Here is a 23,534-nt window from a genome sequence, read left to right on the forward strand (position 1 = left end):
TGGGCGGGCACGGGCGACTTGGCCTGGATGTGGCTCTACGTTGTTGACTCTACCTTTGAGTACTATAGACATTGTAGAGCTAGCCAGACATGACAGAGTCCATATTCCAGACGCTCATCTGTTGCACTGCTCGATCAATGACCTCAGAAATGTCTGTATTTGCATCCAGCATCACCCCAGATACTTCATCTCCACCCAGGCTGTAGTCACGCTTGCTATATTGAGCCCATCGGCTGTGTTCTGGAATAGCCTGCGATAGATCTTTTGTGTCAAGGAGAACTGCCAAAATCGTTGCGTAGCATGAGCTCACGACGGACGACTCGTATCCGCCGCCACCAAGATACAACGTTTTGATATTCTTTGACGTCGCCTCCCGTTGTATCAGGTCGACTGCTTTGCTAAAGCCGTTGATTGATAGATTCCACTCTTTGTATGGATCTCCATGCAGCCCATCAACGCCACATTGGACGACAAGGGCTCCAGGTCTGTATGCCCGTATGGCTGGTATGACAATCTCATTGATGATTCGCAGAAATGGCGAATCGGTCAAGCCACGCTTGAGCGGCACATTGAGAGAATATCCTTCGCCCTTGCCCTTACCTGTTTCATCAGCCGAGCCTGAGCGAGGGAAGAAGCCAGGCCCATGACGATGTATCGAACAAGTCAACACCTTGTCAGTGTACTTGAAACAACTTTCTACACCATCGCCATGATGAAGATCTAGATCAATGTACATGACCCGGTCAAATGATGATCTCAACTGCAGGATGCTCAGATTGATGTCGTTGATATAGCAGAAGCCATAAGCTTCTCGCTTTCGAGCATGATGCCTGCCTCCATCAAAGCAAACAGCAGCGGTGAAACCGTGTGATTGCGAGCATAGTGCCTTTGCTGCATAGAGCGACGCACCTGCCACATGCGTGATGTACGTTGAGATGCCCTTGAAGAGCGGGCAGTCGTATTCTAGCCCAAATTCTGCCAATTCTTCATCTGTCAATGCCTGATTTGACGTGTCATCAGCGGAAAGTAAGGCGTCGATGAAATCCTCGTCATGATATGCAAGTAGCTCTTGCCGGGTCGCAGGCTTAGGCTTGATGACCACTACTTGGTCAGATGAGAGGAGCTTGTATGCACTGATCAGGGAATGAATCAGACTAGATCTTCCTCTGTTGGAGGGTAGCAGGTCGGCAGCGGCACATAGTTCTTTAGAGTAGACATATGCCAGGCGCATATATAAGCAGCCGCTGCAGAAGTGCTAGCCCACGTTTCCTCTATCGGGCAACTGGCAACTGCTCTGCACTTTGGATCAAGTTGGATGGTCCGGCGCGTCTTTGTGGTGAAATTTCGCGTTTTTGTTTGTTGTCGTCCATATTTGACATATCATCTGTTAACTACATCAACTTCAGGCGACATGGGCAAGAGGTATATGCCCTCGAGACATGAAGGCCTTAGAGTTCGCGGTAGGTGATATTGACGCTTCTTCACTTGGCTAACTGTCAAGACGCGGTTGAACAGAAACGCCCCCGGCACTATGCTGCCACCGATGTGGATACGCCTATAGTGTTCAAATCGTCAGTCGACTTCTTTGATCAGCTCAACGCCGCCGACAAGGAAGACGAGCTCGCGTATAGACGGGATGCTCCTGCAAATCGCACCCACCGATCGACGGCCGAGTTGTTGTCTGAAGATGTCGACCCTGAGGGTAACACTTCGCAGCGTCATGACTCAGCTGCCTCCGTCGACCTGTCGTCTCGCTCGCAAGGGCAATCGAGGTCGACCTCAAAGTCGACATCCAAAAGACTGAATTCTTCCAAATCGGCCAAACGTCCCAACAGAACCTCTGTTGATCGCGATTTCCCAGCTATGGACGCCAACGTCAGCGATGGCCATTCAGAAGACTCGTCTGTCCAAGATGACGGAGAGCATGTCACCAAGAAAGCACGGCAAAGCAAGACACCAGCTAGAAAGATGTCCAAAGCATCAAGCAAGGCGATTGACTCGGTCGGCTATCTGAATGTCGTTCTCGAAACTATGCGAGCCGCCCAGAGGGAGGCGACAATTGAGAGATACAAGGTCGCCAAGCACATTGCAGACGCAAATTTACAGCTTCAAAGAGAGAGCATTGAGCGGCAAGAAGCTGCGCAAGCACGACGAGAAGCTTATCGACGCGAGGCGGAAGAACGACAAGAAGCTCATCGACGCCAGTTAGACGAACAACGAGAAGCTCGTCAACGCGAGACGGAAGCTTATCGACGCGAGACGGAAGCTTATCGACGCGAGACGGAAGCTCGTCGACGCGAGGCGGACGAACGATTCTACCGACTCTTACAGACGATGGGTAGAGGCGCATAAGAAGCGACGCGCTCGCCTCTAGCGATGCACTTCGATTAAACCTCTAGACCGCATGCATTCTATGGATCGTGTCTAGCGATTGACAATCATCTGATACCGGTTTCTATGTCTCTTCAAGTGGCTCTTCAGGTCTCTCTCTCATCGTCAACAAGGTACAACGCCTCCTGATGATCCGAGTCAGAGTTTCGGCACCCGACAAATGCCAAATTTCATCTGTCCGCCGTGAACTACGAACTCTGAATTGCCCTACTATCTAATGACTACACGTACTCCAGCTGTAGTGTGACTTCACGTACTTTGCTTGACGCTGCGACTGTACAGGAAGCACTTCGACAGTATGACAGCTGTACCAGGCGAGATTCGCCTCGTATGTTATTGCAGCCATATGGCCCGCAGGTTGCTCTTCTTGTTGTATTTGTGCATGTGCGCAATTTGCGCCAAGCATGTGAGCAGACGATTTTCTCAAGGTGGGCGAACATGCATTCGCTGATGAGTACCAAGCCTTGGACTCGGGCTTGGGGCTCGCGCAAGCAGTCAGCCAAGTATGAGATTCACGAATTTACCTCTGCAGATGCTCCTCATCTGGGATTGCCCATGCTGAATTACCAAAGTGCTGCGACTAGAGCTCAAGGTCAAGAGACAGGCTCAGACAGCAGCTGCAAGGGACATCCAAGCAAAGACAAACTAAATTTTAATGTGCACCAGTACGAACTGCATGGAGATCCCTAATCATATGGCTATGCCTGCAGCCACTTTCCTTCACTCAACCTGCAGAGTCTCGTCTACGATGTTGGGAACCCCTGAGGGAAAAGGAAGAAAGAACACAAAAGGGCGCACACGGGCAACTGCTGCAGTTCACCAACCACATAAAAGCCATCTTCCGTTGTTGAGTAGGCAATGTTGCTTTTCAGTTTACTGTTGATTGCAGTGACTTGTGTCTCAGAAGTAGCACATGGGACCGCAAGTTTCTTGCAGCATGCGCGCTTGGTCCAACTCTGGTAGGGGTTTCCATCAGACGCGTCACCTATTCAGTGGTCATTGGTCCTCCGCCAGTGCTTGAAGCGAATTCGGATGGAGGTGTTGGTCTTTGGTTGGGAATCGGGCGGGGGGATAATCACACAATCGGGGACTTTGCTGATTTGTTTCAAGCCGTGGTAGCGTATGCCCCAAAGCTCACTGACTGCAAGGGCTTGGCAACCCAATGGTATGATCGATCTTGACTCTATTAAGCTAATTTTGGAGGTGCATTTTTACCAATGTCGACCATTCACAACATGGTGTGGATCCAGAACATGGACAGATCGTGGCTTGGGGCGGCGGAAGGTTGGAGATCATGTATTTCGAAGATCTCAAGACACGGAAATGGATACAGTACGATTGCATTTGATCGTCAAATGATGACAGGGCTAATGGCAGAACGATCACGGACCCCAAGACTAAGAAAGAACTGTCACGACTAGTGAGTCCCATCGACAAACACAACATGAACATGCGAGGGTAATTGCTGATCAGATTCCTTTCCCAACGACTGAACTAATGTTGCAGCCTCGGGACAGCTGTGGAAATGATGGATTGTGCTAGCCCGAAGGTCCAGAGGCACAGCTATGAGAATATCGAGATCATACTGTCTCACCCTGACCCAAATTTTGCACGCAGGACCATGTCCGAAGTTAGGTGCAAGTTTGAGAGGCTCAGAACCACCGACCACGGTCTCACTTGGCAAGCCGACGCAATGGTCATGGAAGCGGTAGGTCAAGGTAAGCGCACTTGCTAAGAAGCAGCTTGAGGCGTTTATTTCGATTTCCTTCCACTTCCCGGATACCTTCCTCTTTGCGTTTACGCCTAGAAAGATATTACCAACCTGACTGCCTGCCATTCAGACTTAGTACACGACTTGCCCTCACAACTCTTTTTTTTCTTGATATCTCGGGCGAGGCGTAATCTAGCCATGTTGTTCGCTGCTTCTGGAAGAGTGACAGCATATTTATTCAGTCGTATTCAATACTCTTTCTTTCCGATCCGAACTTTGGATCTGCTTGGACTCTCGTACAAGCTGAGTGTACCTCAAACAGCCAAGGAAGTCCATGCAATCACTGAGGCCATTGGCTGAATGCAATTCTGCTTCGAATCAGCTTTGGAAACTTGATCCTTTTTTGACCAAGCACAGACTGCCATGATTTCACTCTGCAAGAAGATCGTATAACATACTGCGACTATCAGATGGAACAATGGCAAAGAGGAGAAAGTTGCTCAATTCGGGCTGCAGAGTCAGTACAAAGTGTGGCAGTGACGCTCAAGGGAAACGGAGCTCTTGAATCGTACTTGATAGAACTGGTAATGGCAAGACATTCTATGATGTGTTAGGCCGGCGAGCCTTTCAATTTGGTGATGGCATCCGCTACTTACTACTTCAGCAATCGGGCATGCGAATAGCAGGAGGATGACAAGTGATTTGCCGATGGTCTTCGCCCATTGTAAAGCCTCGGGAAGCTGTCCTGCCTTGCTGCCCCCATTAGTACGGCGGCCAAAGACTTTTTGACTTTACATGAGTCGGCTGGTAGATAATGGAAAGCATATGTGCGTGCCTGCAAGTAAAATGAGACACACCTATGCTGTACGGTGCATCAAGCCACACAACATCCGATTGACTCCTCAGACACAGCCAAGTGCACAACCTCACCTACAACGTCGATGCCTCCCGTAGCAGCAGGAAATGGATCACAGTCCCTGACGGGTCTGAATGGTCTTTAGACGTTGTAGACACCGACGCTTCGAGCCGTGTTGTACTGATACGAGAAGTACTGAAAGTCCATTGCAATACTCAAAGCGAGTATGACAGCGCGTTCAGCTGGAAACATGTCACGCTCCGCAATGATGGACGACGGTTGCTTTGCAGTATCCTTGACCGCCTTTGCAGCGTCTTTGCTTTCGGGGTCATTGACATAAAGATTTGCGTCTTCTACTGGCAATGCTGATGCTGATGAATCGTGTCTGCACCTTGCATCTCGTAAAACATACATCCCTGTTGATGTGTATGCGTCCTTCATACCGCCGCGTTTGGCTCTATTGACACTGCCAAGGTACTCTCCTCTAATACTGACAATATCAAAGTTGGTTCCGGCGGAGACACATTCGGCCACGGCAAATAGCTGCAGTCCAGTCTTCTGTTGCAAGAAAAGGTCGTATTTGCGCTTCACAAGGTGAAACTTGGACTTGACTGTACCAACGAGGATACCTTCACTGTCCGGGGTATCATATGTGTAGACTGACACTTCATGCTTGACCTCAGCCAATGAGAAGCCACGCTGAACAGAAAGCAGCTTGTTGAGATCTAGATCAGTCAAATGGCATGCATATTTTCGAGCATTTCCTTGAAGTGACCGTTTCATTGTGGAGCTCCGCACTTCTTCATCAATTTGAGCAATGGTGCGGCCGTCGGAAGACTTGACCAAGTACTTGTTGGGCTCTTCGATGCCAGCCACAGCGTTCTTGGGCTCATACTGGCGACATATGACGATTGGGAGCGATGCCAGTATCCTGGAAGCTTCAGAGTGAATGCAAACGCCAGGAATAGTGGAACCAGTCAATCCTACCTGCGAGGCATGAGCGGTAAGGTCGCCTTTTTCGTCCTTGCCCAGCGCCAACTTGAGCTTTCCAAAGACCATGATCTAACACAGGAGTGTCTAGCGCTCCGGCAGGGATAAGTGACTCGAAGCCGTTTAGTTTAGTAAGAACAGACTGGAGAAGAAGTGACTACAGGGAGGGAAACGATGGATTCCAAGCTTATAGCGCAGTATATCTGGGTTGTAACTTCAAGTGGTAAGTTGCAAGCGCACTTGATGGTTGAGCTCTCATCTCGACTTTTCGCAACCTCGAAATCAGCAACAACCCACTTAAGCACAGGCCCAATCTGCATAACATCGGCGGGGCTCATGCGGCTTCTGCCATGTAGGCCAGTGTTGAGCCATCAGCTGATTTGATCAAGTACTTGTTGGCTTCCCTCAGAGCCGAGAAATACATTCATCATCTCAATCTGGCAGTAGTTCATGAGTGCTGGCTGTGACAGGAGGTGTAGGGCAGCATCGCAACTACGGACGAGTGAGTCAGCATCTTGAGCCACTTGAAGTAGAGCAGTCTCAAGATCAGCTTGGGCCGTGGCAAATTCAGCAGCATTTGGTGGACATTGGCTGTACATGGCGTGCACTACTGGCAGTGAACATCCAAGCCGAGCGTGTGTTCTGTATTAGCTAGGCAATCGCAGCAGAACTGCAACTGGGCATTTCGAGATGTGCTGTACACAAACATCCTTTGCTCAAGCTGATACATGATGCAATTGCAACACATGATACAACTTATATGGCTCACATACTCGCTTGGTGACGCAGTACCTCCAAATCTGTCTACTTCTGGTCCAGTCAGTGCCGTCTTGCTGCTCGGTCCCGTGTGCTGCTGCAGCAGCGGCAGCGCAGCTGCATCTTCTATGCTTAGGAGAGGAGTTCAGACCCTTGAAGGCACAAGCTTCTCTTTCTCTTTACACACGACCAAACACGCGGCTTGCGCTGAATTTTGAGCAGAAGTCTTGACGCAGTGCCTTTCAAATCTGTCTACCTCCGGTCCAGTCAGTGCCATATTGTTGCTCAGCCCCATGTGCTGCATGCTCTGTACTGTTAGGTCCCATGGAGGCACAAGCTTCTCCTTACACACGAGCAAACACGCGGCTTGCGCTGAAATCGAGCAGAAGTCTTTCCCAAAGCGGGCAAAGGCGCGATCGCTGTTTAGCACTAGGCCGTGGTCTCCGGCCTTGCAATCCGCCAAGTAAGAGCATCAGAGGTTCACCATTGCAAATGTTTCTTGCTTGGCATTGCCCGCGCTCGGCCAACTACTGCAAGCGGAGCACGAGATCCTGCTGCTGCAGCGGCGGCAATGCAGCTGCATGCTCTATGCTTAGGAGTCAGGATTCAAGACCCTTGAAGGTGTTAGATATAAAATGAGCTTCGAGATTCTGCGGGATTCGAAGTTGGGTCCAGGAGGTGTCTCCTGATGAGCACTGACTCCTGGATGAGGCCTTGGATTCGGGGTTTAAAGAGCTGCAGCGGTGTCCTCTAGGGACTAGTCACTTTTGGCTCAACGGGAATGCGATGCGAACCCCGAATAGGTCTGACAGAAGGCACAAGCTTCTCCTTAGACACGAGCAAACACGCGACTTGCGCCAAACATTGAGCAGAAGTCTTTCTCAAAGCGGGCAAAGGTCCGATCTCTAGTGAGCGCCAGGCCCTGGGCTTCGACCTTGCAGTTAGCGAAGTATAAGAATCAGAGGTTCATCATTGCGAATGTTCTTGCTTGGGAATGCCCGCGCTCGGTCACCAAGCTACTACATTTGGAGCTCGAGGTCAAGAAGCAGCAGCTGTAAGGGCAATCAAGCAAGTGCAAGCATATATCATGTGCACCAATTACATTACGACCTACTCACATGGTCCACGCTATGTCTCCTTGTTCCTGAACATCTGCACTGCCATCTTGGATGTTGGGAACTCCTGAGGAAAAGGAAATGAAGAACATATAAAAGGGTGCACACGGACAGTTGCTGCAGCGCTCTAACCACAATTCAGCCATTACATTCGCTGTTGACCAGTCAATGTTACGTTCCAGTCTGCTTTTATTCGCAGCGACTTGCTTCCAAGAAGTATATTCCCAATCTGACCGCATCACTGCGGCTACATGCTGGTTCGGTCCAACGGCCAAGGGAGTGTACATCAAACAAGTCGAGTTTTCGATGAGACTTAATCCTCCGCCAATGATTAAGAAAAAGCCGGGGGGTGTTGCCCTTCGGTTGGCAATTTCCAGGGACCCAACGGGCAATGGGGACTTTCCTGACACGATACAATCCGTAGCGATGCACGACAAAGAACAAGCTGCCTGCGAGTCCCAGGAAAATACTTGGTATGGTCATCCTTGATATCAACGTGCTAATATATAAGGTGTCTTTTCACAAATGAGTATCATAGCCTACCTGGCCGCACGCAAACTGTAGGAAAAGTCATACCTTGGCACGGCGGACTGTTGAAGATCAAATACTATGAAGATTTCAAGGCCCGGACATGGAACCAGTACGTTTGCAGTTTTGAACTTTCGAACGACGATGGGCTAACTGCAGAACAATAACGGACCCCCGGACCGGTAGAGTACTGTCACAACTAGCAACTCCACTCACCGACCGCAACATGGCCATGCGAGGGTAATTTCCATTCAAATTCCCTTTGCCACAATTGAACTGACCATGTAGCATTGGGGCAGCTGTGATCATGATGGACTGCGCTAACCCAGTGGTAAAGGCGCACAGCTATCATGATATCAAAATCACACTGTCTAGCCCTGACTCCGAATTTGCAAAAACAAAACATGAAAACAATTGCAACTTCAAAAAGCTCAGAACCCCCGATCGTGGTCACACTTGGGATGTCAACGCAATTTTTGTGAATCAGGTGGGTGGCGGCAAGGTCACCTGCTGAAAAGCAGCTTCCCACGTTCATTTCAAGCTTCTTCCAAGGTCTCTTTCTCTTTGCGATTGCAGCTAGAGAACGGAATTCCTCACCAGACTTTCTGCGATTGCGACTCTGTACTTCATTTGCCATTCAAAACCTTTCTTTTTCCGATATCTTGGGCGAGGTGTACTTCAGTCATGCTTTTCACTGCTACTAGAACTGTGACAGCGTATTTAATCAGCCATATCTAATACTCTTTCTTTCTAACGTCGATCTGCTTCCTACCATCCTCTCATTCGACGGAGATGAGCAAGTCTATAGCACACTGGACGTTGCTGTTCAGAACAAGTGCTCGTAGGGACGCCGTAGGCGATGTGTCCTGCTCCAAGCTAAATCAAGGTAGCCTGAATGTTGACTCAATCATAATCCCTAGATATCGAGAGACACGAAGCCATTGAGTTGATAAGCATGGACAAAGGAAGTGATTATAGGAGGGAGTGGATGGATTTCCAAGCTCAAGGTGCAGTATATATGAATTGCAAGTGCAGTTGGTCGTTGAGCTCTCATCCTTGAGTTTGCGTAACCTCATACTCAGCGACGACCCAGTCGCAGACCCATTTTGCATAAAAGCAATGGCCTCCATGCAGCATGCAATCGTGTTTCTGCAGCACTGATACGATATAGCCTAGGCACCTACTTTCTTGGCTTGTACCCTTGGGGGAGCTTATCGTACCAGGGCATTGTGATGCACATTGAATAAGATGCGATGCGCCTTCAGCCTAAGCCAAAAATTGCCAAATTAGTACATGTAGCAGCATGCATTAGTGCTACCTGCGCCTCAGCATGAGGACGAAGTTAAAAGATGCTGCACAGTCCTCGCTCAACCCAAAACAATCAGAACCAGTCGTCTCCGTCGACACCTCCGTCCCCATCTGCAAAGTCATTTGACCAAGTCTCCTCGGCAGGCTGATCTTGCTCCCACCAAGGCCGATCGTCCACAGGTGACTGCTCTTGTCCATGTCCTTGGTCAACACTATCTTGACCCTCATCCAAGTCACCATTTGTACCTCCTAATGCAGGATCAGGTGGCAGGGCTGTCCCACCTTCACTTTCTGGCAACGCTCCAGGAGTCGTCTCCGGCAAAGCCTCAACTGAAGAACCCTCAGCTGAGCCGCCAAACATTGGGAATGGCATAAACATAGGGAAAAAGCCCGTATGGCCTGCGCCAGATTGATGACTAAAGTAGTCAAAGTCAACACTGACGGCTGTGGCGAGCAAGACGGCACGCTCATCCAAAGTCATGGGTCGGGTTGAGGTGTGTGACAAGGCGATAGCGCGGCTGTGCGTTTGAGCCATAGCTTGACGTGCATCGGCAGTCTCTGTGTCGACTCCTGGCAGAGCAACTGCAGAGGTTGATAAATTGGTTGTCTCTGGACTTGCTGCATCGTAGCGCAGTACATAGTGCCCAGTGTCGGTGAAGAGTTCACGCATCAAGCCTCGCATGTTGCGATTGATGCTTCCTAGCAACGCGCCATCCTCGCCCATGACGGAAAAGTCCCAGCTCAGCATCGGCTCGTCAATGGCACCAAATTGCTGCATACTTTCTCGACGATGCAAGAAGAGCTCATACTTGCGTCGCGTCAAATTCCAGCGCTGTCGTACTTCGCCTATCAACTCGCCGGCCTCACCTGGTGTGCGATGTACATAGACTGAAATGTGGCTGTTGACAAGCGCAAACCCCCGCCGAATACTGAGAATGACGTTACCCTGCAAGTCCAATACGTTGCATGAGAATTTGCGATGCGTGCCGGCGAGATTGCGCATCATGGTGGACGCCATGGTATGAGAGTCTTCTGCCATGTAGGCCAGTGTTGAGCCATCAGCTGCTTTGATCAAGTACTTGTTGGCTTCTTCAAAGCCGAGAAATACATTCATCATCTCAATTTGGCGGCAGATGACGAGTGCTGGCTGCGACAGGAGGTGTACAGCAGCATCGCAACTACGGACGAGCGAGTCAGCGTCTTGCGCCACTTGAACCGGAGCAGTCTCTTTACTAGCTTGAGCCGTGTCAGACTCAGCAGGCGAGTGTCTCTTAGGTAGACGCTGTCTTGGTCTCTCAGGCCGAGAGCGGACAGCTCTGAGGCCGCGTGTTGCAAGAAGTTGTGTCGGGCGTGTAGCAGCTCGACCTATTGAGCAGGTCTGCGTTGTCTGAAAGCGAGATACTGCAGACAAGCGACAAATACGTCTTACAATCATGACTTCTTTTACAGCTGTAGCAGGGCTGGATGTCTCCCGTAGAGCCTGTCTTTCCAGCCGCTTCAGAAACCTCCGTGCTGCCAAAAGTCGCAAGCGGTCAGATTCAGCCGAGCACCGACCTGGGCATGTTCTGATTGACCGCACTTGGAATCGTGATATACTACTGTACATGTCAGCTGAAGCAGGTCTAGACTTCGGCCGGCAGTTGCCATGGATCTAAAGTGCTCTTATAAATAGACGCTCTTCACTCGGAATGCTTTTCTCGCCTCACACGCGCACCATAGCCGCCCGGCGTGCTCTCTAGCCGAGCATATATTCTTCACCAGCTGAGCAGATTGCAGCTGCGCTTTTCGAGATGAGCTGTGCAGAAACATGCTTTGCTCAAGCTGATACTGGTGCAACGCATGATACAACTTACATGGCTCACACACTCGCTTGGTGATGCAGTACCTTACATGGCTCACACACTCGCTTGGTGATGCAGTACCTTCCAAATCTGTCTGCTTCTGGTCCAGTCAGTGTCGTCTTGCTGCTCGGCCCCATGTGCTGCCGCAGCTGCATGCTCTATGCTCAGGAGTCCGGAGTCTGGACCCTTGAAGGCACAAGCTTCTCCTTACACACGAGCAAACACGCGGCTTGCGCTGTAATTGAGCAGAAGTCTTTGCCAAAGCGGGCAAAGGCGCGATCGCTGTTTAACACCAGGCCTTGGTCTCCGGCCTTGTAATCAGCCAAGTAAGAGCATCGAGAGTTCATGTTGCTAATGTTTCTTGCTTGGGATTGCCTGCACTCGGTCATCAAGCCACCGCAAGCGGAGTTCGACGTCAAGAGACAAAAGCAGCAAGGAATTCGAAGGGACAATCAAGCAGAGGCAAACAATCTCCGTGCGCAGCAATTGCATTAGGACCTAACCACATGGTTCACGCTATCTTTTGACACTCAAGCAAAGGCAGACAAACATCGGATGCACCAATCGCGTTGAAGCTTAATCACAAGGCTTCCGCCCTCCATCCCCGTTCACTGAACCTGCAGACTTCCGTCTACGATATTGATGACTCCTGAGGGACACGGAAAAACACATAAAAGGGTGCACGCGGACATCTGCTGCAGCGCTCTGACCACAATCCTGCCATCACATCCGCTGTTGACCAGTCAATGTTACTTTGCAGTCTGCTTCTATTCGCATCGACTTGCTTTCAAGAAGTATATGCCAAATATGACCGCAAGTACCCTGCTGGATTCGTGCTTGGTCCAACTCAAGTGGGAGTTCACATCGAACAGGTCGAGTTTTTAATGGAACTTAATGTTCCACCAATGATTAGGAAAAGCCGGGAGGTGTTTTCCTTCGGTTGGGACTTTCCAGGGACTCAAATGGCAAGGGGGACTTTCATGACTTGATACAATCCGCAGCGGCTTACGACAATGATCAAGCTGTCTGCGGGGGCCAGAAAACCGCTTGGTATGGTCACTCTTGATATCAACGTGCTAATGTCGAAGGTGTCTTGCAGCAGTTGAGTATCATAGCCAATCTGCCTGGGAGCAAATTGTAGGAGAAATCGTGGCTTGGCCCGGCGGAACGTTGAAGATCAACTACTATGAAGATTTCAAGGCCTCGACATGGAACCAGTACGTCTGCAAGTTTGAACTTTCGAACGACGATGGGCTGATTGCAGAACGATAACGGACCCCCGGACCGGTAGAGTGCTAACAAAACTAGCAACTCCAATCCACCCCCGCAACATGGCCATGCGAAGGTAACTTCTCTTCAAATTTCCTGCGTGACGATTGAACTGACGACGCAGCATCGACACAGCTGTGGCAATGTTGGACTGCGCTAATCCAGTGGTAAAAGCGCACAGCTATCATGATATCATCATCACACTGTCTAGCCCTGACCCCGAATTTGCAAGGACAGGACGAGGATATAATTGCACTTTTGATGTGCCCGTCACTACTGACAAGGGTCGCACTTGGCTTGTCAGGTCAATCAATATGAATGAGGTGGGTAACGGTCATCCTACCTGCTAGTAAGCAGCTTTCACATGCCCACTTCAAATTTCTTCAAGGTCCCTTTCTCTTGGCAAATACAAGAGGAAGGAAATTCAGACCTGACTTTCTGCAATTGCAGGAGTATTTATGAGATGGACACGAATACTGTCCATTCACAGCTGACGTCTCCCGCCAGCAAAATGAACATGTGAGCAATCCCTCGATCCAATTCTCCGATACTAACGTGCAGATTGTCGATTGGTGCTGATTACATGGGCAAATTCAAGACTCAAGCAATGCCGCAAAACTACACCAACATCCGACTTGAGCTCTCCAAGCCAAACATCAATCTCGGTGTGATGCTCAAAGGCGGCTGCCACATCACAGATCCTGTACAGTTGGATGCCAGTACTTGGTTCATTGCCTCATTTTCATATCAAACACAGACAAAGGCTTAATCTGAGTCTGATATATCAGCATTGGCAATGAATAGCTTTTGTCGTGGTTGATGGTATCGAGATTCTTTATCATCCGAATCAACGGGTATGTGCTGTTGTGTGTATTGCTGAAGTTGGGTAGGCGATCCATTCCTCGAGGTGGCAAAGCCGCTCGTTGAACCAAACCCGAAGGGAGCTTGATTCGCTGCTGGGTCCTTCATCAGCTAGGTAATCGCAGCAGAACTGCACCTGGACATTTTGAGATATGCTGCGCAGAAACATCCTTTGCTCAAGCTGATACATGATGCAATTGCAACACATGATACAGCTCATATGGCTCACATACTCGCTTGGTGTCGCAGTACCTCCCAGACCTGTCTGCTTCTGGTCCAGTCAGTGCCGTCCTGCTGCTCAGTCCCATGTGCTGCCGCAGCTGCATGCTTTATGCTCAGGAGTCCGGAGTCTGGACCCTTGAAGGCACAAGCTTTTCCTTACACACGAGCAACCACGCGGCTTGCGCTGAATATTGAGCAGAAGTCTTTGCCAAGGCGGGCAAAGGCGCGATCGCTATTTAGCACCAGGCCTTGGTCTCCGGCCTTGCAATCAGCCAAGTAAGAGCATCGAGAGTTCATGTTGCTAATGTTTCTTGCTTGGGATTGCATGCACTCGGTCATCAAGCCACCGCAAGCGGAGCTCGACGTCAAGAGACAAAAGCAGCAAGGGGGTCCAAGGGACAATCAAGCAAAGGCAAACAAATTCCGTGCGCAGCAATTGCATTAGGACCTAACTAGTAACCACATGATTCACGCTGTCTTTTGAGTCTTGACCCTCAAGCACAGGCAGGCAAACATCGTGTGCACCAGTTGCATTGAGGCTTAATCACAAGGCTCCCGCCCTCCATTCCCGTTCACTGAACCTGCAGACTTCCGTCTACGATGTTGACGACTCCTGAGGAACAAGGGGAAAGCACATAAAAGGGCGCGCGCGGACAGCTGCTGCAACGCTCTGACCACAACCCTGCTATCACATCCGCTGTTGACCAGTCAATGTTACTTTGCAGTCTGCTTCTATTCGCAGCGACTTGCTTCCAAGAAGTATATGCCACTTATGACCGCAAGTTTCCTGCTGGATTCAAGCTCGGTCCAACTCAAGTGGGAGTTCACATCAAACAGGTCGAGTTTTCAATGGAACTTAATCCTCCACCAATGATGAATGAAGAGCCGGGAGGTGTTTTCCTTCGGTTGGGACTTTCCAGGGACTCAGATGGCAAGGAGGACTTTCCTGACTTGATACAATCCGCAGCGGCTCACGAGACAAAACAAGCTGTCTGCGGGGGGCAGAAAACCGATTGGTATGGACACTCTTGATATCAACGTGCTGATGTCGAAGGTGTCTTGCAGCAGTTGAGTATCATAGCCAATCTGCCTGGGAGCAAATTGTGGGAGAAACCGTGGCTTGGCCCGGCGGAACGTTGAAGATCGAATACTATGAAGATTTCAAGGCCTGGACATGGAACCAGTACGTTTGCAATTTTGAATTTTCGAACGACGATGGGCTGACTGCAGAACGATAACGGACCCCCGGACCGATAAAATGCTGTCGCACCTAGCAACTCCACTTCATCCCCGCAACATGGCCATGCGAAGGTAACTTCTCTTCAAATTTCCTGCGTGACGATTGGACTGACGACGCAGCATCGAGACAGCTGTGGCAATGCTGGACTGCGCTAACCCAGTGGTAAATGCGCACAGCTATCATGATATCAAAATCACACTGTCTAGCCCTGACCCCGAATTTGCAAGGACAGGACGAGGATATAATTGCACTTTTGATGTGCCCGTCACTACCGACAATGGTCGCACTTGGCTTGTCAGGTCAATCAATATGAAAGAGGTGGGTAACGGTCATCCTACCTGCTAGTAAGCAGCTTTCACACGCCCACTTCAAATTTCTTCAAGGTCCCTTTCTCTTCGCAAATACAAGAGGAAGGAATTTCAGACCTAACTTTCTGCAATTGCCACTCTCCAAGACTTACTCGACTTACTCCAAAAACCTTCTTTTTCGTTATCTCGGGCGAGGCGATACTTCAGTTTTGCTTTTCATTGCTATTAGGACAGTGTACGTGACAGCATATTTCATCAGCCATATTTCTTCCCACCGTTGGATCTGATTCCTATATTCTCTAAATTCGATAGCTCCAGATAGTGCGCTTGCAGGGGGTTTCATAAGCGATGTGATATTTTCAACCCACGTCTAGCAAATACTATTATTATTTTACTGCTCCAAGCTGAATCAGGAGAGCCTGCTAATTCTTCCTGCCACGATTTCTAGATATCGTTTTGATAGCTTAAAACTTTGATAGATATGCATCAATCGTGAAAGCAGTCCATGTATGGATGATAACAAAGCTTGCAGAAGTGTACCTTTGTAGATTCGTCAAGTACGCAACCGCCGTGAGATGATCGAATGAGGTCGTACGCTGAGTTCAATGCACTCGACTGCTCCATTCCAAAGACACGCTTGAGAGGCAACGAAGTCAGTGGCAGTCACTCTCGCACGCGAAAAGTCGGAGAATCATGTGCATGCAGCTGAGCACACCGACGACTATTGCTCAGCCTCTTGAGAACAGTGCCACCGACAAAGCTTCAATGAGAAGCATGTCAGTCAACGGACAAGTTGGGGACAAGTCAAAGCTAACTGTCACCTCAGCCGTACAAAACTCTCGCGTCCATCTGAGTGCGCCGTGAGCAGACAAACAAACCCCTGAATCTGAACAAGCTTTATAAAGACACGTTGACAACAACAAACGAATCTTGAGTGAAGTGGATGTCTATATACATGGCTCTGTGGATATTCGTCATCACCTTCATCAAGAGTCTTCAACTAGAAGCCTTTGACCGCAACAACATCGACTTGGGTTGCAACGTATACTTGAAAGACAGCGATGCAACCATCAAGAGTGTCAAATTCAACATCGAACAAACCGATCCGCCACGCATCAAAGCAAGTCATACACTAGGTGGCGTTCATGCTTATCTCGCGCTGCGTGGCGGACCTGGTGGTGATTGGTTACAAGCGCGTACTGTACGATTATCCACATCGGAGATGTGCCTGTATCATAAACCAACAGATTGGTGTTTATTGACAAGTGTCAGTAAAGACGGTGAAGCGTCTGCTGTGTCACCCTTTCGACAGGGAACCGTGTGGACTTGGAATGGACTGAAAGTGGTCAATGTCTCTTATCAGCAGAATGGAGACCAGTCTGGCTGGACGCAGTATGTTTCTTGCGGACAAGAACCATGTGCTGACTTGAAGGAGTATTTCTGAGATGGACACGAATACTGTTCATTCACAGCTGACGTCTCCCGCCAGCAAGATGAACATGTAAGCAATCCCTCGACCAATTCTCCGATACTAACGCGCAGATTGTCGATTGGTACTGATTACATGGGTGAATTCAAGACTCAAGCAATGCTGCAAAACTACACCAACATCCGACTTGAGCTCTCCAAGCCAAATATCAATCTCGGTGTCATGCTCAAAGGTGGCTGCCACATCACAGATCCTGTACAATTGGATGCCAATACTTGGTTCATTGCTTCATTCTCATATCAAACACAGATAAAGACTTAATCTGAGTCTGATATATCAGCATTGGCAATGAATAGCTTTTGTCGTGGTTGATGGTATCGGGATTCTTCATCATCCGAATCATCGGGTATGTGCTGTTGTGTGTATTGCTGAAGCTGGGTAGGCGATCCGCTTCTCGAGGTGGCAAAGCCGCTCGTTGAACCAAAACCGAAGGAAGTTTGATTTGGTGCCGGGAATGGCATATCATGCTGTGCTGAAGAATTGGCACCTGAGGAAAGTCCCGAGTCGAGGTGATTGAGACGGGTCAGACCCACCGGTGATGTTGGCACAGAGGGCACGTCGGGAGTAAATGTCGAGTTGTGCGTTGACGTTGGGTATCTGCGTAGACTTGACTTGGATAAGCTTGGTGCTGCGCTTGTTCTTTTCGCTTCATAATTGGCACTGGACGTGAAATTATCAAAGTCTTGATCATTATCGTCATTGGCTTCAGAGGCAGAAAGACGAGGAATAAGGGTAGTATGCTGAGGCGCTGCATATGGCTGCAACTTGGATTTCCCGGTTCTTGCTTGCTGAGCAGGCGGAGCACCATGAAACATCTATTGTCAGCATCAATCCCTTGAATACCAAGTAAGAAGCCTACTTTCATGCCGAATCCGCGCTTTTTGGTTTGAGCTACTTTTTGCTTTCGCTGCTCATTGACGGCATCCTTCGGACCACGCTCTGCCCAGACTGTGCCTTTTGCTATGCGCATGCGTTGAACATAGCTGACTTGATCTGCTTGTTGGGCGGAGAGCGGACGTGAGAAGGATGAGCCGACGGAAGATTGCCGGGAGTGGTAGGACTGTGTGCGATCCATTGCAGCAGCAGTAGTGCTCGCTAGCAGCTCTATAGCAGTTTCAGTCTAGTAGCAGTGGAAGTACTTTTTATCACTTTTGACTTAGGCAGTAGCAGCACAGCAGAAACGGTAGCAGCTACACTAGCAATATCGGTTGCAGTTATACTAGCAATAGCAGTAGTAGTGAAAGTAGTAGCAGCAGCAATAGCAGCAGTAGTAATAGCAGTACAAGTAGTGACAGTGGTTCAGTCACGTGCCTGTCGCGAATTATTTCAGCGCGCAAGACGACGCGACTCCCTCAACCCCTGCCTGGAGCATCCTGCTGTCCTGCTGAGAGGCCATTGCAGTTACGCCATGGAGACACAGTCAACGCTCGGTGACCTGTCAACTTCTCATCAGACCAAGACTGAACAATCAGAGCACCAGTATGTGTCTCAAAAATCACCTTACCCAACAGTACTGCTGGTGAGTTCACCAGAACCCATACAAACACCACCGGCGTCAGTCTCTGCCAGTCACGCGATGAAGCGTCCTGCTGCGTTTATTGACTTGACTGTGACGCCTGGTGCCTCACCGAGTGTGACAAAGAGGCCACGATTGACGCCGGAGGAGAAAGCTGCGCAGCTAGCAGAACAAGAAGCGAAGCGGTATGTCTACCTCTCTACTGCAAGGGTTAACACTAACGATAGTCTTGAGAGGGAAGAACGCAAGAAGGCTAAAGAAGTGGAAAGACTGCAGAAAGAAGCAGAAGCAGCAGAAAGAAAAGCGCAAGCTATTATGAAGCAAAAAGCACAAGAGGCAGAGCGCCTACAGAAAGAGCAAGCAAGGGAAGAGAAACGACGAGCTCAAGAAGAAAAGCGCATGTCTGCTGAATCTGCCAAACGTCAGAAGGAAGAAGCAGAAGCTAAAAAAGCACGCGCTCAACCAAAGCTCAGTTGCTTCTTTCAGAAAGTGGAAGCCAAAGTCCCAGCATTGCTGCCACATAGCAGTATCAGCTGCTTCAAACCCTTTCAAGTCAAAGAGCATATGACGATGGCTGCTATGCCTAAACCAGGCGATGAAGTCTCCTTCTGCCGTGCCATCAGCGGACAAGACGCACCTGCCATGCAAGCACAAGCGTTTCGAGAGCGTCGTGCGCGCAGGCTAGTGCGGCGAGACAAGTACAAGACTCTCCAACAAGTCATGCATGAAACATCCTCTATACCGCTTGTGCAGCGTCTCACTGGTATCCCTACGAAACTCGCACAATTCCACAGTGATGTACGACCGCCCTACTTTGGGACGTACACGAAAGTGCCGAGCACTGCTGGCTTGAGGTCTGGTCGGAATCCATTTGCAAAAGGCGATGGATTTGATTATGACTATGACTCTGAAGCAGAGTGGGAGGATGACTTGGGCGATGGTGAAGATCTTGGCGATGAAGATGATGCGCGCAGTTTGGCATCACTGGATACCTACAATGAAGACGATGCCAGCTTTTTGGATGATGCTGAGGATGGTGAGAATCGAGAGGCACGACGAAGCATGGCACAAATGATTCCTGTCCTCCGAGGCCCATTTGTGGGTGTCTCTCCAGAAGCCATGGAGGCAGTCGGTCATTTATCACTGCAAGGACTGATTGATACGCGTGGCAAGGCAATTGATCCCTTCCATAATTACTGGGACGAGCCCAAAACAATCAAGAAGGGCACACCACCGGGAAAGGGACAAACGACACTCCTTGCAACAGCAACTGGTAATAGTGCTGCCTTGTTGCAACTCTCAGCCGGCAAGACCAACAGCAAGAAACGACCTGCCACTATTGCCATTCCAGAAGCACAAGTACCTACCTTCAAGAAGCATGTGCAGGGCAGTAGCTTGAGTAAGATGCTCTTGGTGGAGAAGCTGTATCAGGAGTTTGGCCAGCAATTGACGAAAAAGGCGATTCAAGAGACATTGGAGGCTGTTGCTGAGAGGCAGGGACAAGGCAGGCATGATGTATGGGTCCTGATCTAGGTGGTTATATTCAACTGAGTCATAGTATCTCTAGAAATGCCGACTTGTTAGATGTGACTGCCATATCACGTGCAGATGTCGTCGCTTTGACATGTGCTCAGAAGCCAAAAGTCTCCACTAAAGGGAAAGCAGAAGGGAAGAGAAGTAGACGAACAAGGCCCAGCGACGATGCAGGACGAGGTCATGCAGGATGAGGTAGTCTCCAGCAATGCAGGCACACCCGTCCCATCCACACACGCCTGGCCTGCGGCGGCCTTCTCACCGCCGCAGCAGCAAGGGCCCTTTCATCCAAAACACCGGCATAGCATGAGCGTCAGCAGCATCATGGACATGGATGAGCCAAGCGACAACCATGCAGCAGACACAGCTACCAGCTGGTCACTTCCTGCAATCCCACAAAAACGCAAATCACCCTCTCCTTCGCTTGAATCCAGCGTCACCTCCAACGTCGATTCCATATTTAGCAAACACGCAAGTGGCAGCGGGCCTTCGTATGCCAGTGGACTCTCTGCAGACGATCCAGATGTCAGGCTCGCTGCTGAAGCATTGGAAGATTTACGCGCATCAGGGGGTGAGCCTGTTGTTGCTCCACAATTCCTAGATCGTGTCTCGACGTACCCGATTGTCAGTACGGCCGTGCGTGCATATGAGCAAGGGAAGCATACATCGAGGGGTTTCCGATATGGTGCAGATATGTTTGAGAGTGTCGCAAGGCCTGTTGCGCGTAGGTTCGAACCATTGGATGAGTTTGCTTGTAGGCAACTCGACCGGGTATGTCCCGCTTCTCTTTGCTAGAGTGTATGGCTGACTGATAGATTGAAGGCAGGTATGGTCTTCATCATGACCTTGAGTCTGGCAAGACGGCATCGCCTATCCTTCCAGACAATATGGAGAGACCCCATAAACAGCCAGAGACCATTCCACGCTGGCAATCCATGTTGGCAGGTGCATCCGGTTTGACAGTTTCCCTGTCAGAGGAGAGCATCAAGTCACTCCGCTACTGCCTTGAATGGCTGCATCGTGCACATGAGCATCTCGCGCATCTCGCTCAACTCCTACAACAGTGTGTAGGCATCGGTGGTCATCCCTCCACCACTCGATCACAAGCAGAACGGACAGATGCATCCACGACTATCCTCAAAGTCAAGCGAGAGATTGTTGGGACGCTCAAGAATGTCTTTCAGGTCGTGTCACAGTATGCGACATTACCTGAACCAGCACGCAGCGCTGTCCGTGTAGCGCTCTTGGGACTTCCACGACGTTGGGCAGCGAGTCAAGATGCAGAGCAGCAGCAGCAGCAGCAGCAGCAGCAGCAGCAACAGCAGCAACCTGTGCATGCCAAGAATGGACAGTCTGAAGTGACCGAAGCGCGGATACAAAGTGAAGCAGCGCGTGTGGGATCACTGGCAAAGGAATCCATGGAGATGCTGCAGAGTGTCACGGATGCAGTGAGTCGTACACTAGCGAGTGGTGAGTCTTGGTCAAAGTGGCGAACTGCGAGAGGTGGTCCAGCAGCAGGTGTACAAGGTGACCATCACCAGCAACAGCAGCAGCAGCAAGAGGCAGGACAGGCGGATGTGCCTCTACCGCGTGTGCCTATGATGCAGACAAGCGGTGGCCAGTGACGATGACGCGACGACTTCTTTCTTTATGTGCCATCGAGCAGACTGCAGACATATCCGCTAAATTATATCTATACATGCATCCCTGAACTTACCAGACATAGACACTCATGCTGTTTGAGCACGTCGAAGCAGCATTCAGCAGCGCAGTGCCAGAGACTGTCTTGCTTCTGTTTACAGCACTCGGCGGCCATGTCGTCGCTCATGTCACAGCAGACTTGTATATCTGCATCAGTCCTCCAGCAAAGCTTAGCACAGGCAGTCAAGACACCTGCTTCGTCGCTGCAGAGTGGATTCTAGAGTGCGCAGATCAAGGAGTCCTCCTGAACCTTACTGACTACGATCCTGTTTTGGTGCAAGCTCGCATGCGTATGTCAATCTGGTAGGTGACACTCACTGACAATCCGTAGTGCTCAAGCTTGACGAAGAGCATGAGAAGGAAGTCGATGCAGCCATGTCATCGCTCCGAGCGCAGATTGCAACACTCGATGAGTGTGTGTCTACTGACACGACAGTGTCTGACGGGTCGAACCAGTATGGTGGAAAGAGACGTCAGATTTCCGAGGAAGATACAGGGCAAAGAGACACGAGTAGCAGAGAGCTTCAGCACAAGAGACAAAGGACGACCAGATTGTCGCTCGTGGATCTGCCGAGGAGATCGACTTTGCAAGAGGTCAAGGTCATCAAGAGTGTCAAGGGATCGAAGGGACGTGTGCTTACTGTCACTGCAGCGGATGCTATGACTGGAGGAAGACTTCTTTCGCCAGGGCCATCGCTATCATTATGACTTTGAGCTTCTCGCAGCATTGATCGGTTCCTGTCAGTGCTGTCACTACTATGAAACTGACTCAAGAATCAAGATGTCTCTGTTGTTACCCGGTCACCGTGGACTTGTGTAAGTTGTGTAGGGCAGTTTGGTCAGAGGCACAAGTCAACACAGGAGTCTGCTGCAGTCCGTAGCACCGTAGATGGAATGCATTTGCCAGCAACAGACGCGACTGATTCAGTCAACGATATGCCGAAGCAAAGTGTTCTACTCGGAATGTATCAGCGTGTCACAAGTTCACAACAAACACTAAAATCATCTCGTTGCCTCGTTGGCGTTGCCAGGCGCAGAGTCTGAAACTCGACCACGCCGAAGCTCATTTCCCAGCCCTCCAAAAGCGGCCAAACTTTTCCCTCTCGCTGTGTACGTTGATTGGAGGAAGATCGCGCATGGCAGATGCACAGCGGCAATTGATTATCGCAGACGCGGCAGCGCCGGTCAGCTCTCATGAAATGCATCTACAGATTCTACACTAGCGCGACAAGCTGGCTTACACTGACGCGTACACGTATTCTGCTCGTGATCGTTATGCAGTGTAGATATGAAAGAGTCTTAAAAAGCTGTCTCTATGTGCATGGACAAAAGCTTGTATATTGAGAAGAGCGCGCCAGATGTGCTTTAAGTGTGCAGCGCTGTCTATTTGTCCCCCGGATATTGATACTTCAGATACCATAGGTCCATAGGGGCCAGCTCAGGCCCAGCTGACCCCAGCTCAAATGCTGACGTCTTTGCCATCATGATTCATGGCCCATGGATGACGGGTCTGCACACCAGGCCATGCGGTCTTCTACAGTATAATTGTTGATTGTTGATCAAGACACCGAGTCGTGTCAGTGAGACTTTTCGTTTGCCCACGAATTTGAGTGGCCCGCGGTAGCGGTAGACGACTAGACGTAGAAGCCCCCGCAAGCATGATTGTACTTGTCGCGGCCTCTCCATGACCCACGCTGGCAGACTAGGTCTCTGATTACGAGCAAACAGAGACAGAACCCTAGACCATGGGCGACTCGCGCACAGTCGGCCATGGCTCTCAGGCCATCGCTTGGACAGAGTGATCTGCCTGCTCTTGTCTTGGATACGAAAGACCTCTTGCCTATCAGTAGCGACGCGTACTCGTGGCAAGTGCATCATCATGTTCAACTTGCTTGATAA

General features: G+C 50.0%; 12 protein-coding genes across 12 annotated transcripts; 8 read left to right on the plus strand and 4 right to left on the minus strand.

Moving 5' to 3' along the window:
* Positions 1 to 3: 3 nt before the first annotated feature.
* BCR37DRAFT_382007 (uncharacterized protein) lies at positions 4 to 1,441 on the minus strand. The gene has a single exon (XM_040869786.1). It carries the CDS (start codon positions 1,229 to 1,231, stop codon positions 80 to 82), a length of 1,152 nt encoding a protein of 383 aa, XP_040723671.1. The 5' UTR covers positions 1,232 to 1,441; the 3' UTR covers positions 4 to 79.
* On the plus strand, positions 1,371 to 2,699 carry BCR37DRAFT_405282 (uncharacterized protein). Its single transcript, XM_040872078.1, has 2 exons — positions 1,371 to 1,460; positions 1,502 to 2,699. Exons 1-2 carry the CDS (start codon positions 1,412 to 1,414, stop codon positions 2,350 to 2,352), a joined length of 900 nt encoding a protein of 299 aa, XP_040723672.1. The 5' UTR covers positions 1,371 to 1,411; the 3' UTR covers positions 2,353 to 2,699.
* Positions 2,700 to 4,683: 1,984 nt separating this feature from the next.
* BCR37DRAFT_382013 (Scramblase) lies at positions 4,684 to 6,183 on the minus strand. Its single transcript, XM_040869787.1, has one exon. The coding sequence runs from the start codon at positions 6,015 to 6,017 to the stop codon at positions 5,100 to 5,102; it is 918 nt and encodes a 305-aa protein (XP_040723673.1). The 5' UTR covers positions 6,018 to 6,183; the 3' UTR covers positions 4,684 to 5,099.
* A 1,804-nt stretch (positions 6,184 to 7,987) lies between these two features.
* On the plus strand, positions 7,988 to 8,861 carry BCR37DRAFT_388643 (uncharacterized protein; the record flags this gene model as incomplete). The annotated part of the gene is made up of 4 exons (XM_040870650.1): positions 7,988 to 8,292; positions 8,331 to 8,459; positions 8,507 to 8,587; positions 8,636 to 8,861. The coding sequence occupies 4 exons, from the start codon at positions 7,988 to 7,990 to the stop codon at positions 8,859 to 8,861; spliced, it is 741 nt and encodes a 246-aa protein (XP_040723674.1).
* Positions 8,862 to 9,580: 719 nt separating this feature from the next.
* Positions 9,581 to 11,301, minus strand: BCR37DRAFT_382015 (Scramblase-domain-containing protein). Its single transcript, XM_040869788.1, has one exon. It carries the CDS (start codon positions 11,259 to 11,261, stop codon positions 9,729 to 9,731), a length of 1,533 nt encoding a protein of 510 aa, XP_040723675.1. The 5' UTR covers positions 11,262 to 11,301; the 3' UTR covers positions 9,581 to 9,728.
* A 941-nt stretch (positions 11,302 to 12,242) lies between these two features.
* Positions 12,243 to 13,534, plus strand: BCR37DRAFT_414789 (uncharacterized protein; the record flags this gene model as incomplete). Its single annotated transcript, XM_040872268.1, has 7 exons — positions 12,243 to 12,368; positions 12,410 to 12,546; positions 12,585 to 12,713; positions 12,761 to 12,841; positions 12,890 to 13,088; positions 13,256 to 13,284; positions 13,327 to 13,534. 7 exons carry the CDS (start codon positions 12,243 to 12,245, stop codon positions 13,532 to 13,534), a joined length of 909 nt encoding a protein of 302 aa, XP_040723676.1.
* An 810-nt stretch (positions 13,535 to 14,344) lies between these two features.
* On the plus strand, positions 14,345 to 15,886 carry BCR37DRAFT_102319 (uncharacterized protein). Its single transcript, XM_040865863.1, has 4 exons — positions 14,345 to 14,864; positions 14,903 to 15,031; positions 15,079 to 15,159; positions 15,208 to 15,886. The coding sequence occupies exons 1-4, from the start codon at positions 14,560 to 14,562 to the stop codon at positions 15,431 to 15,433; spliced, it is 741 nt and encodes a 246-aa protein (XP_040723677.1). The 5' UTR covers positions 14,345 to 14,559; the 3' UTR covers positions 15,434 to 15,886.
* A 157-nt stretch (positions 15,887 to 16,043) lies between these two features.
* Positions 16,044 to 16,991, plus strand: BCR37DRAFT_414790 (uncharacterized protein; the record flags this gene model as incomplete). The annotated part of the gene is made up of 3 exons (XM_040872269.1): positions 16,044 to 16,788; positions 16,829 to 16,897; positions 16,939 to 16,991. Coding segments are annotated over exons 1-3 (570 nt in total), but the record flags the coding sequence as incomplete, so codon positions are not given.
* Positions 16,992 to 18,208, minus strand: BCR37DRAFT_101889 (uncharacterized protein). Its single transcript, XM_040865861.1, has 2 exons — positions 17,745 to 18,208; positions 16,992 to 17,700 (listed from the first exon to the last, which is right to left on the minus strand). The coding sequence occupies exons 1-2, from the start codon at positions 17,958 to 17,960 to the stop codon at positions 17,143 to 17,145; spliced, it is 774 nt and encodes a 257-aa protein (XP_040723679.1). The 5' UTR covers positions 17,961 to 18,208; the 3' UTR covers positions 16,992 to 17,142.
* Positions 18,209 to 18,249: 41 nt separating this feature from the next.
* On the plus strand, positions 18,250 to 19,995 carry BCR37DRAFT_382022 (chromatin assembly factor 1 subunit A-domain-containing protein). The gene is made up of 2 exons (XM_040869789.1): positions 18,250 to 18,586; positions 18,629 to 19,995. The coding sequence occupies exons 1-2, from the start codon at positions 18,294 to 18,296 to the stop codon at positions 19,932 to 19,934; spliced, it is 1,599 nt and encodes a 532-aa protein (XP_040723680.1). The 5' UTR covers positions 18,250 to 18,293; the 3' UTR covers positions 19,935 to 19,995.
* Positions 19,996 to 20,051: 56 nt separating this feature from the next.
* On the plus strand, positions 20,052 to 21,647 carry BCR37DRAFT_382023 (transcription factor Opi1-domain-containing protein). The gene is made up of 2 exons (XM_040869790.1): positions 20,052 to 20,705; positions 20,750 to 21,647. Exons 1-2 carry the CDS (start codon positions 20,103 to 20,105, stop codon positions 21,557 to 21,559), a joined length of 1,413 nt encoding a protein of 470 aa, XP_040723681.1. The 5' UTR covers positions 20,052 to 20,102; the 3' UTR covers positions 21,560 to 21,647.
* A 19-nt stretch (positions 21,648 to 21,666) lies between these two features.
* On the plus strand, positions 21,667 to 22,343 carry BCR37DRAFT_394389 (uncharacterized protein; the record flags this gene model as incomplete). The annotated part of the gene is made up of 2 exons (XM_040871462.1): positions 21,667 to 21,925; positions 21,967 to 22,343. The coding sequence occupies 2 exons, from the start codon at positions 21,667 to 21,669 to the stop codon at positions 22,341 to 22,343; spliced, it is 636 nt and encodes a 211-aa protein (XP_040723682.1).
* Between the last annotated feature and the right edge of the window lie 1,191 nt (positions 22,344 to 23,534).

This window comes from Protomyces lactucae-debilis, assembly GCF_002105105.1.
Source record: "Protomyces lactucae-debilis strain 12-1054 chromosome Unknown BCR37scaffold_16, whole genome shotgun sequence".
Lineage (NCBI taxonomy): Eukaryota > Fungi > Ascomycota > Taphrinomycetes > Taphrinales > Protomycetaceae > Protomyces > Protomyces lactucae-debilis.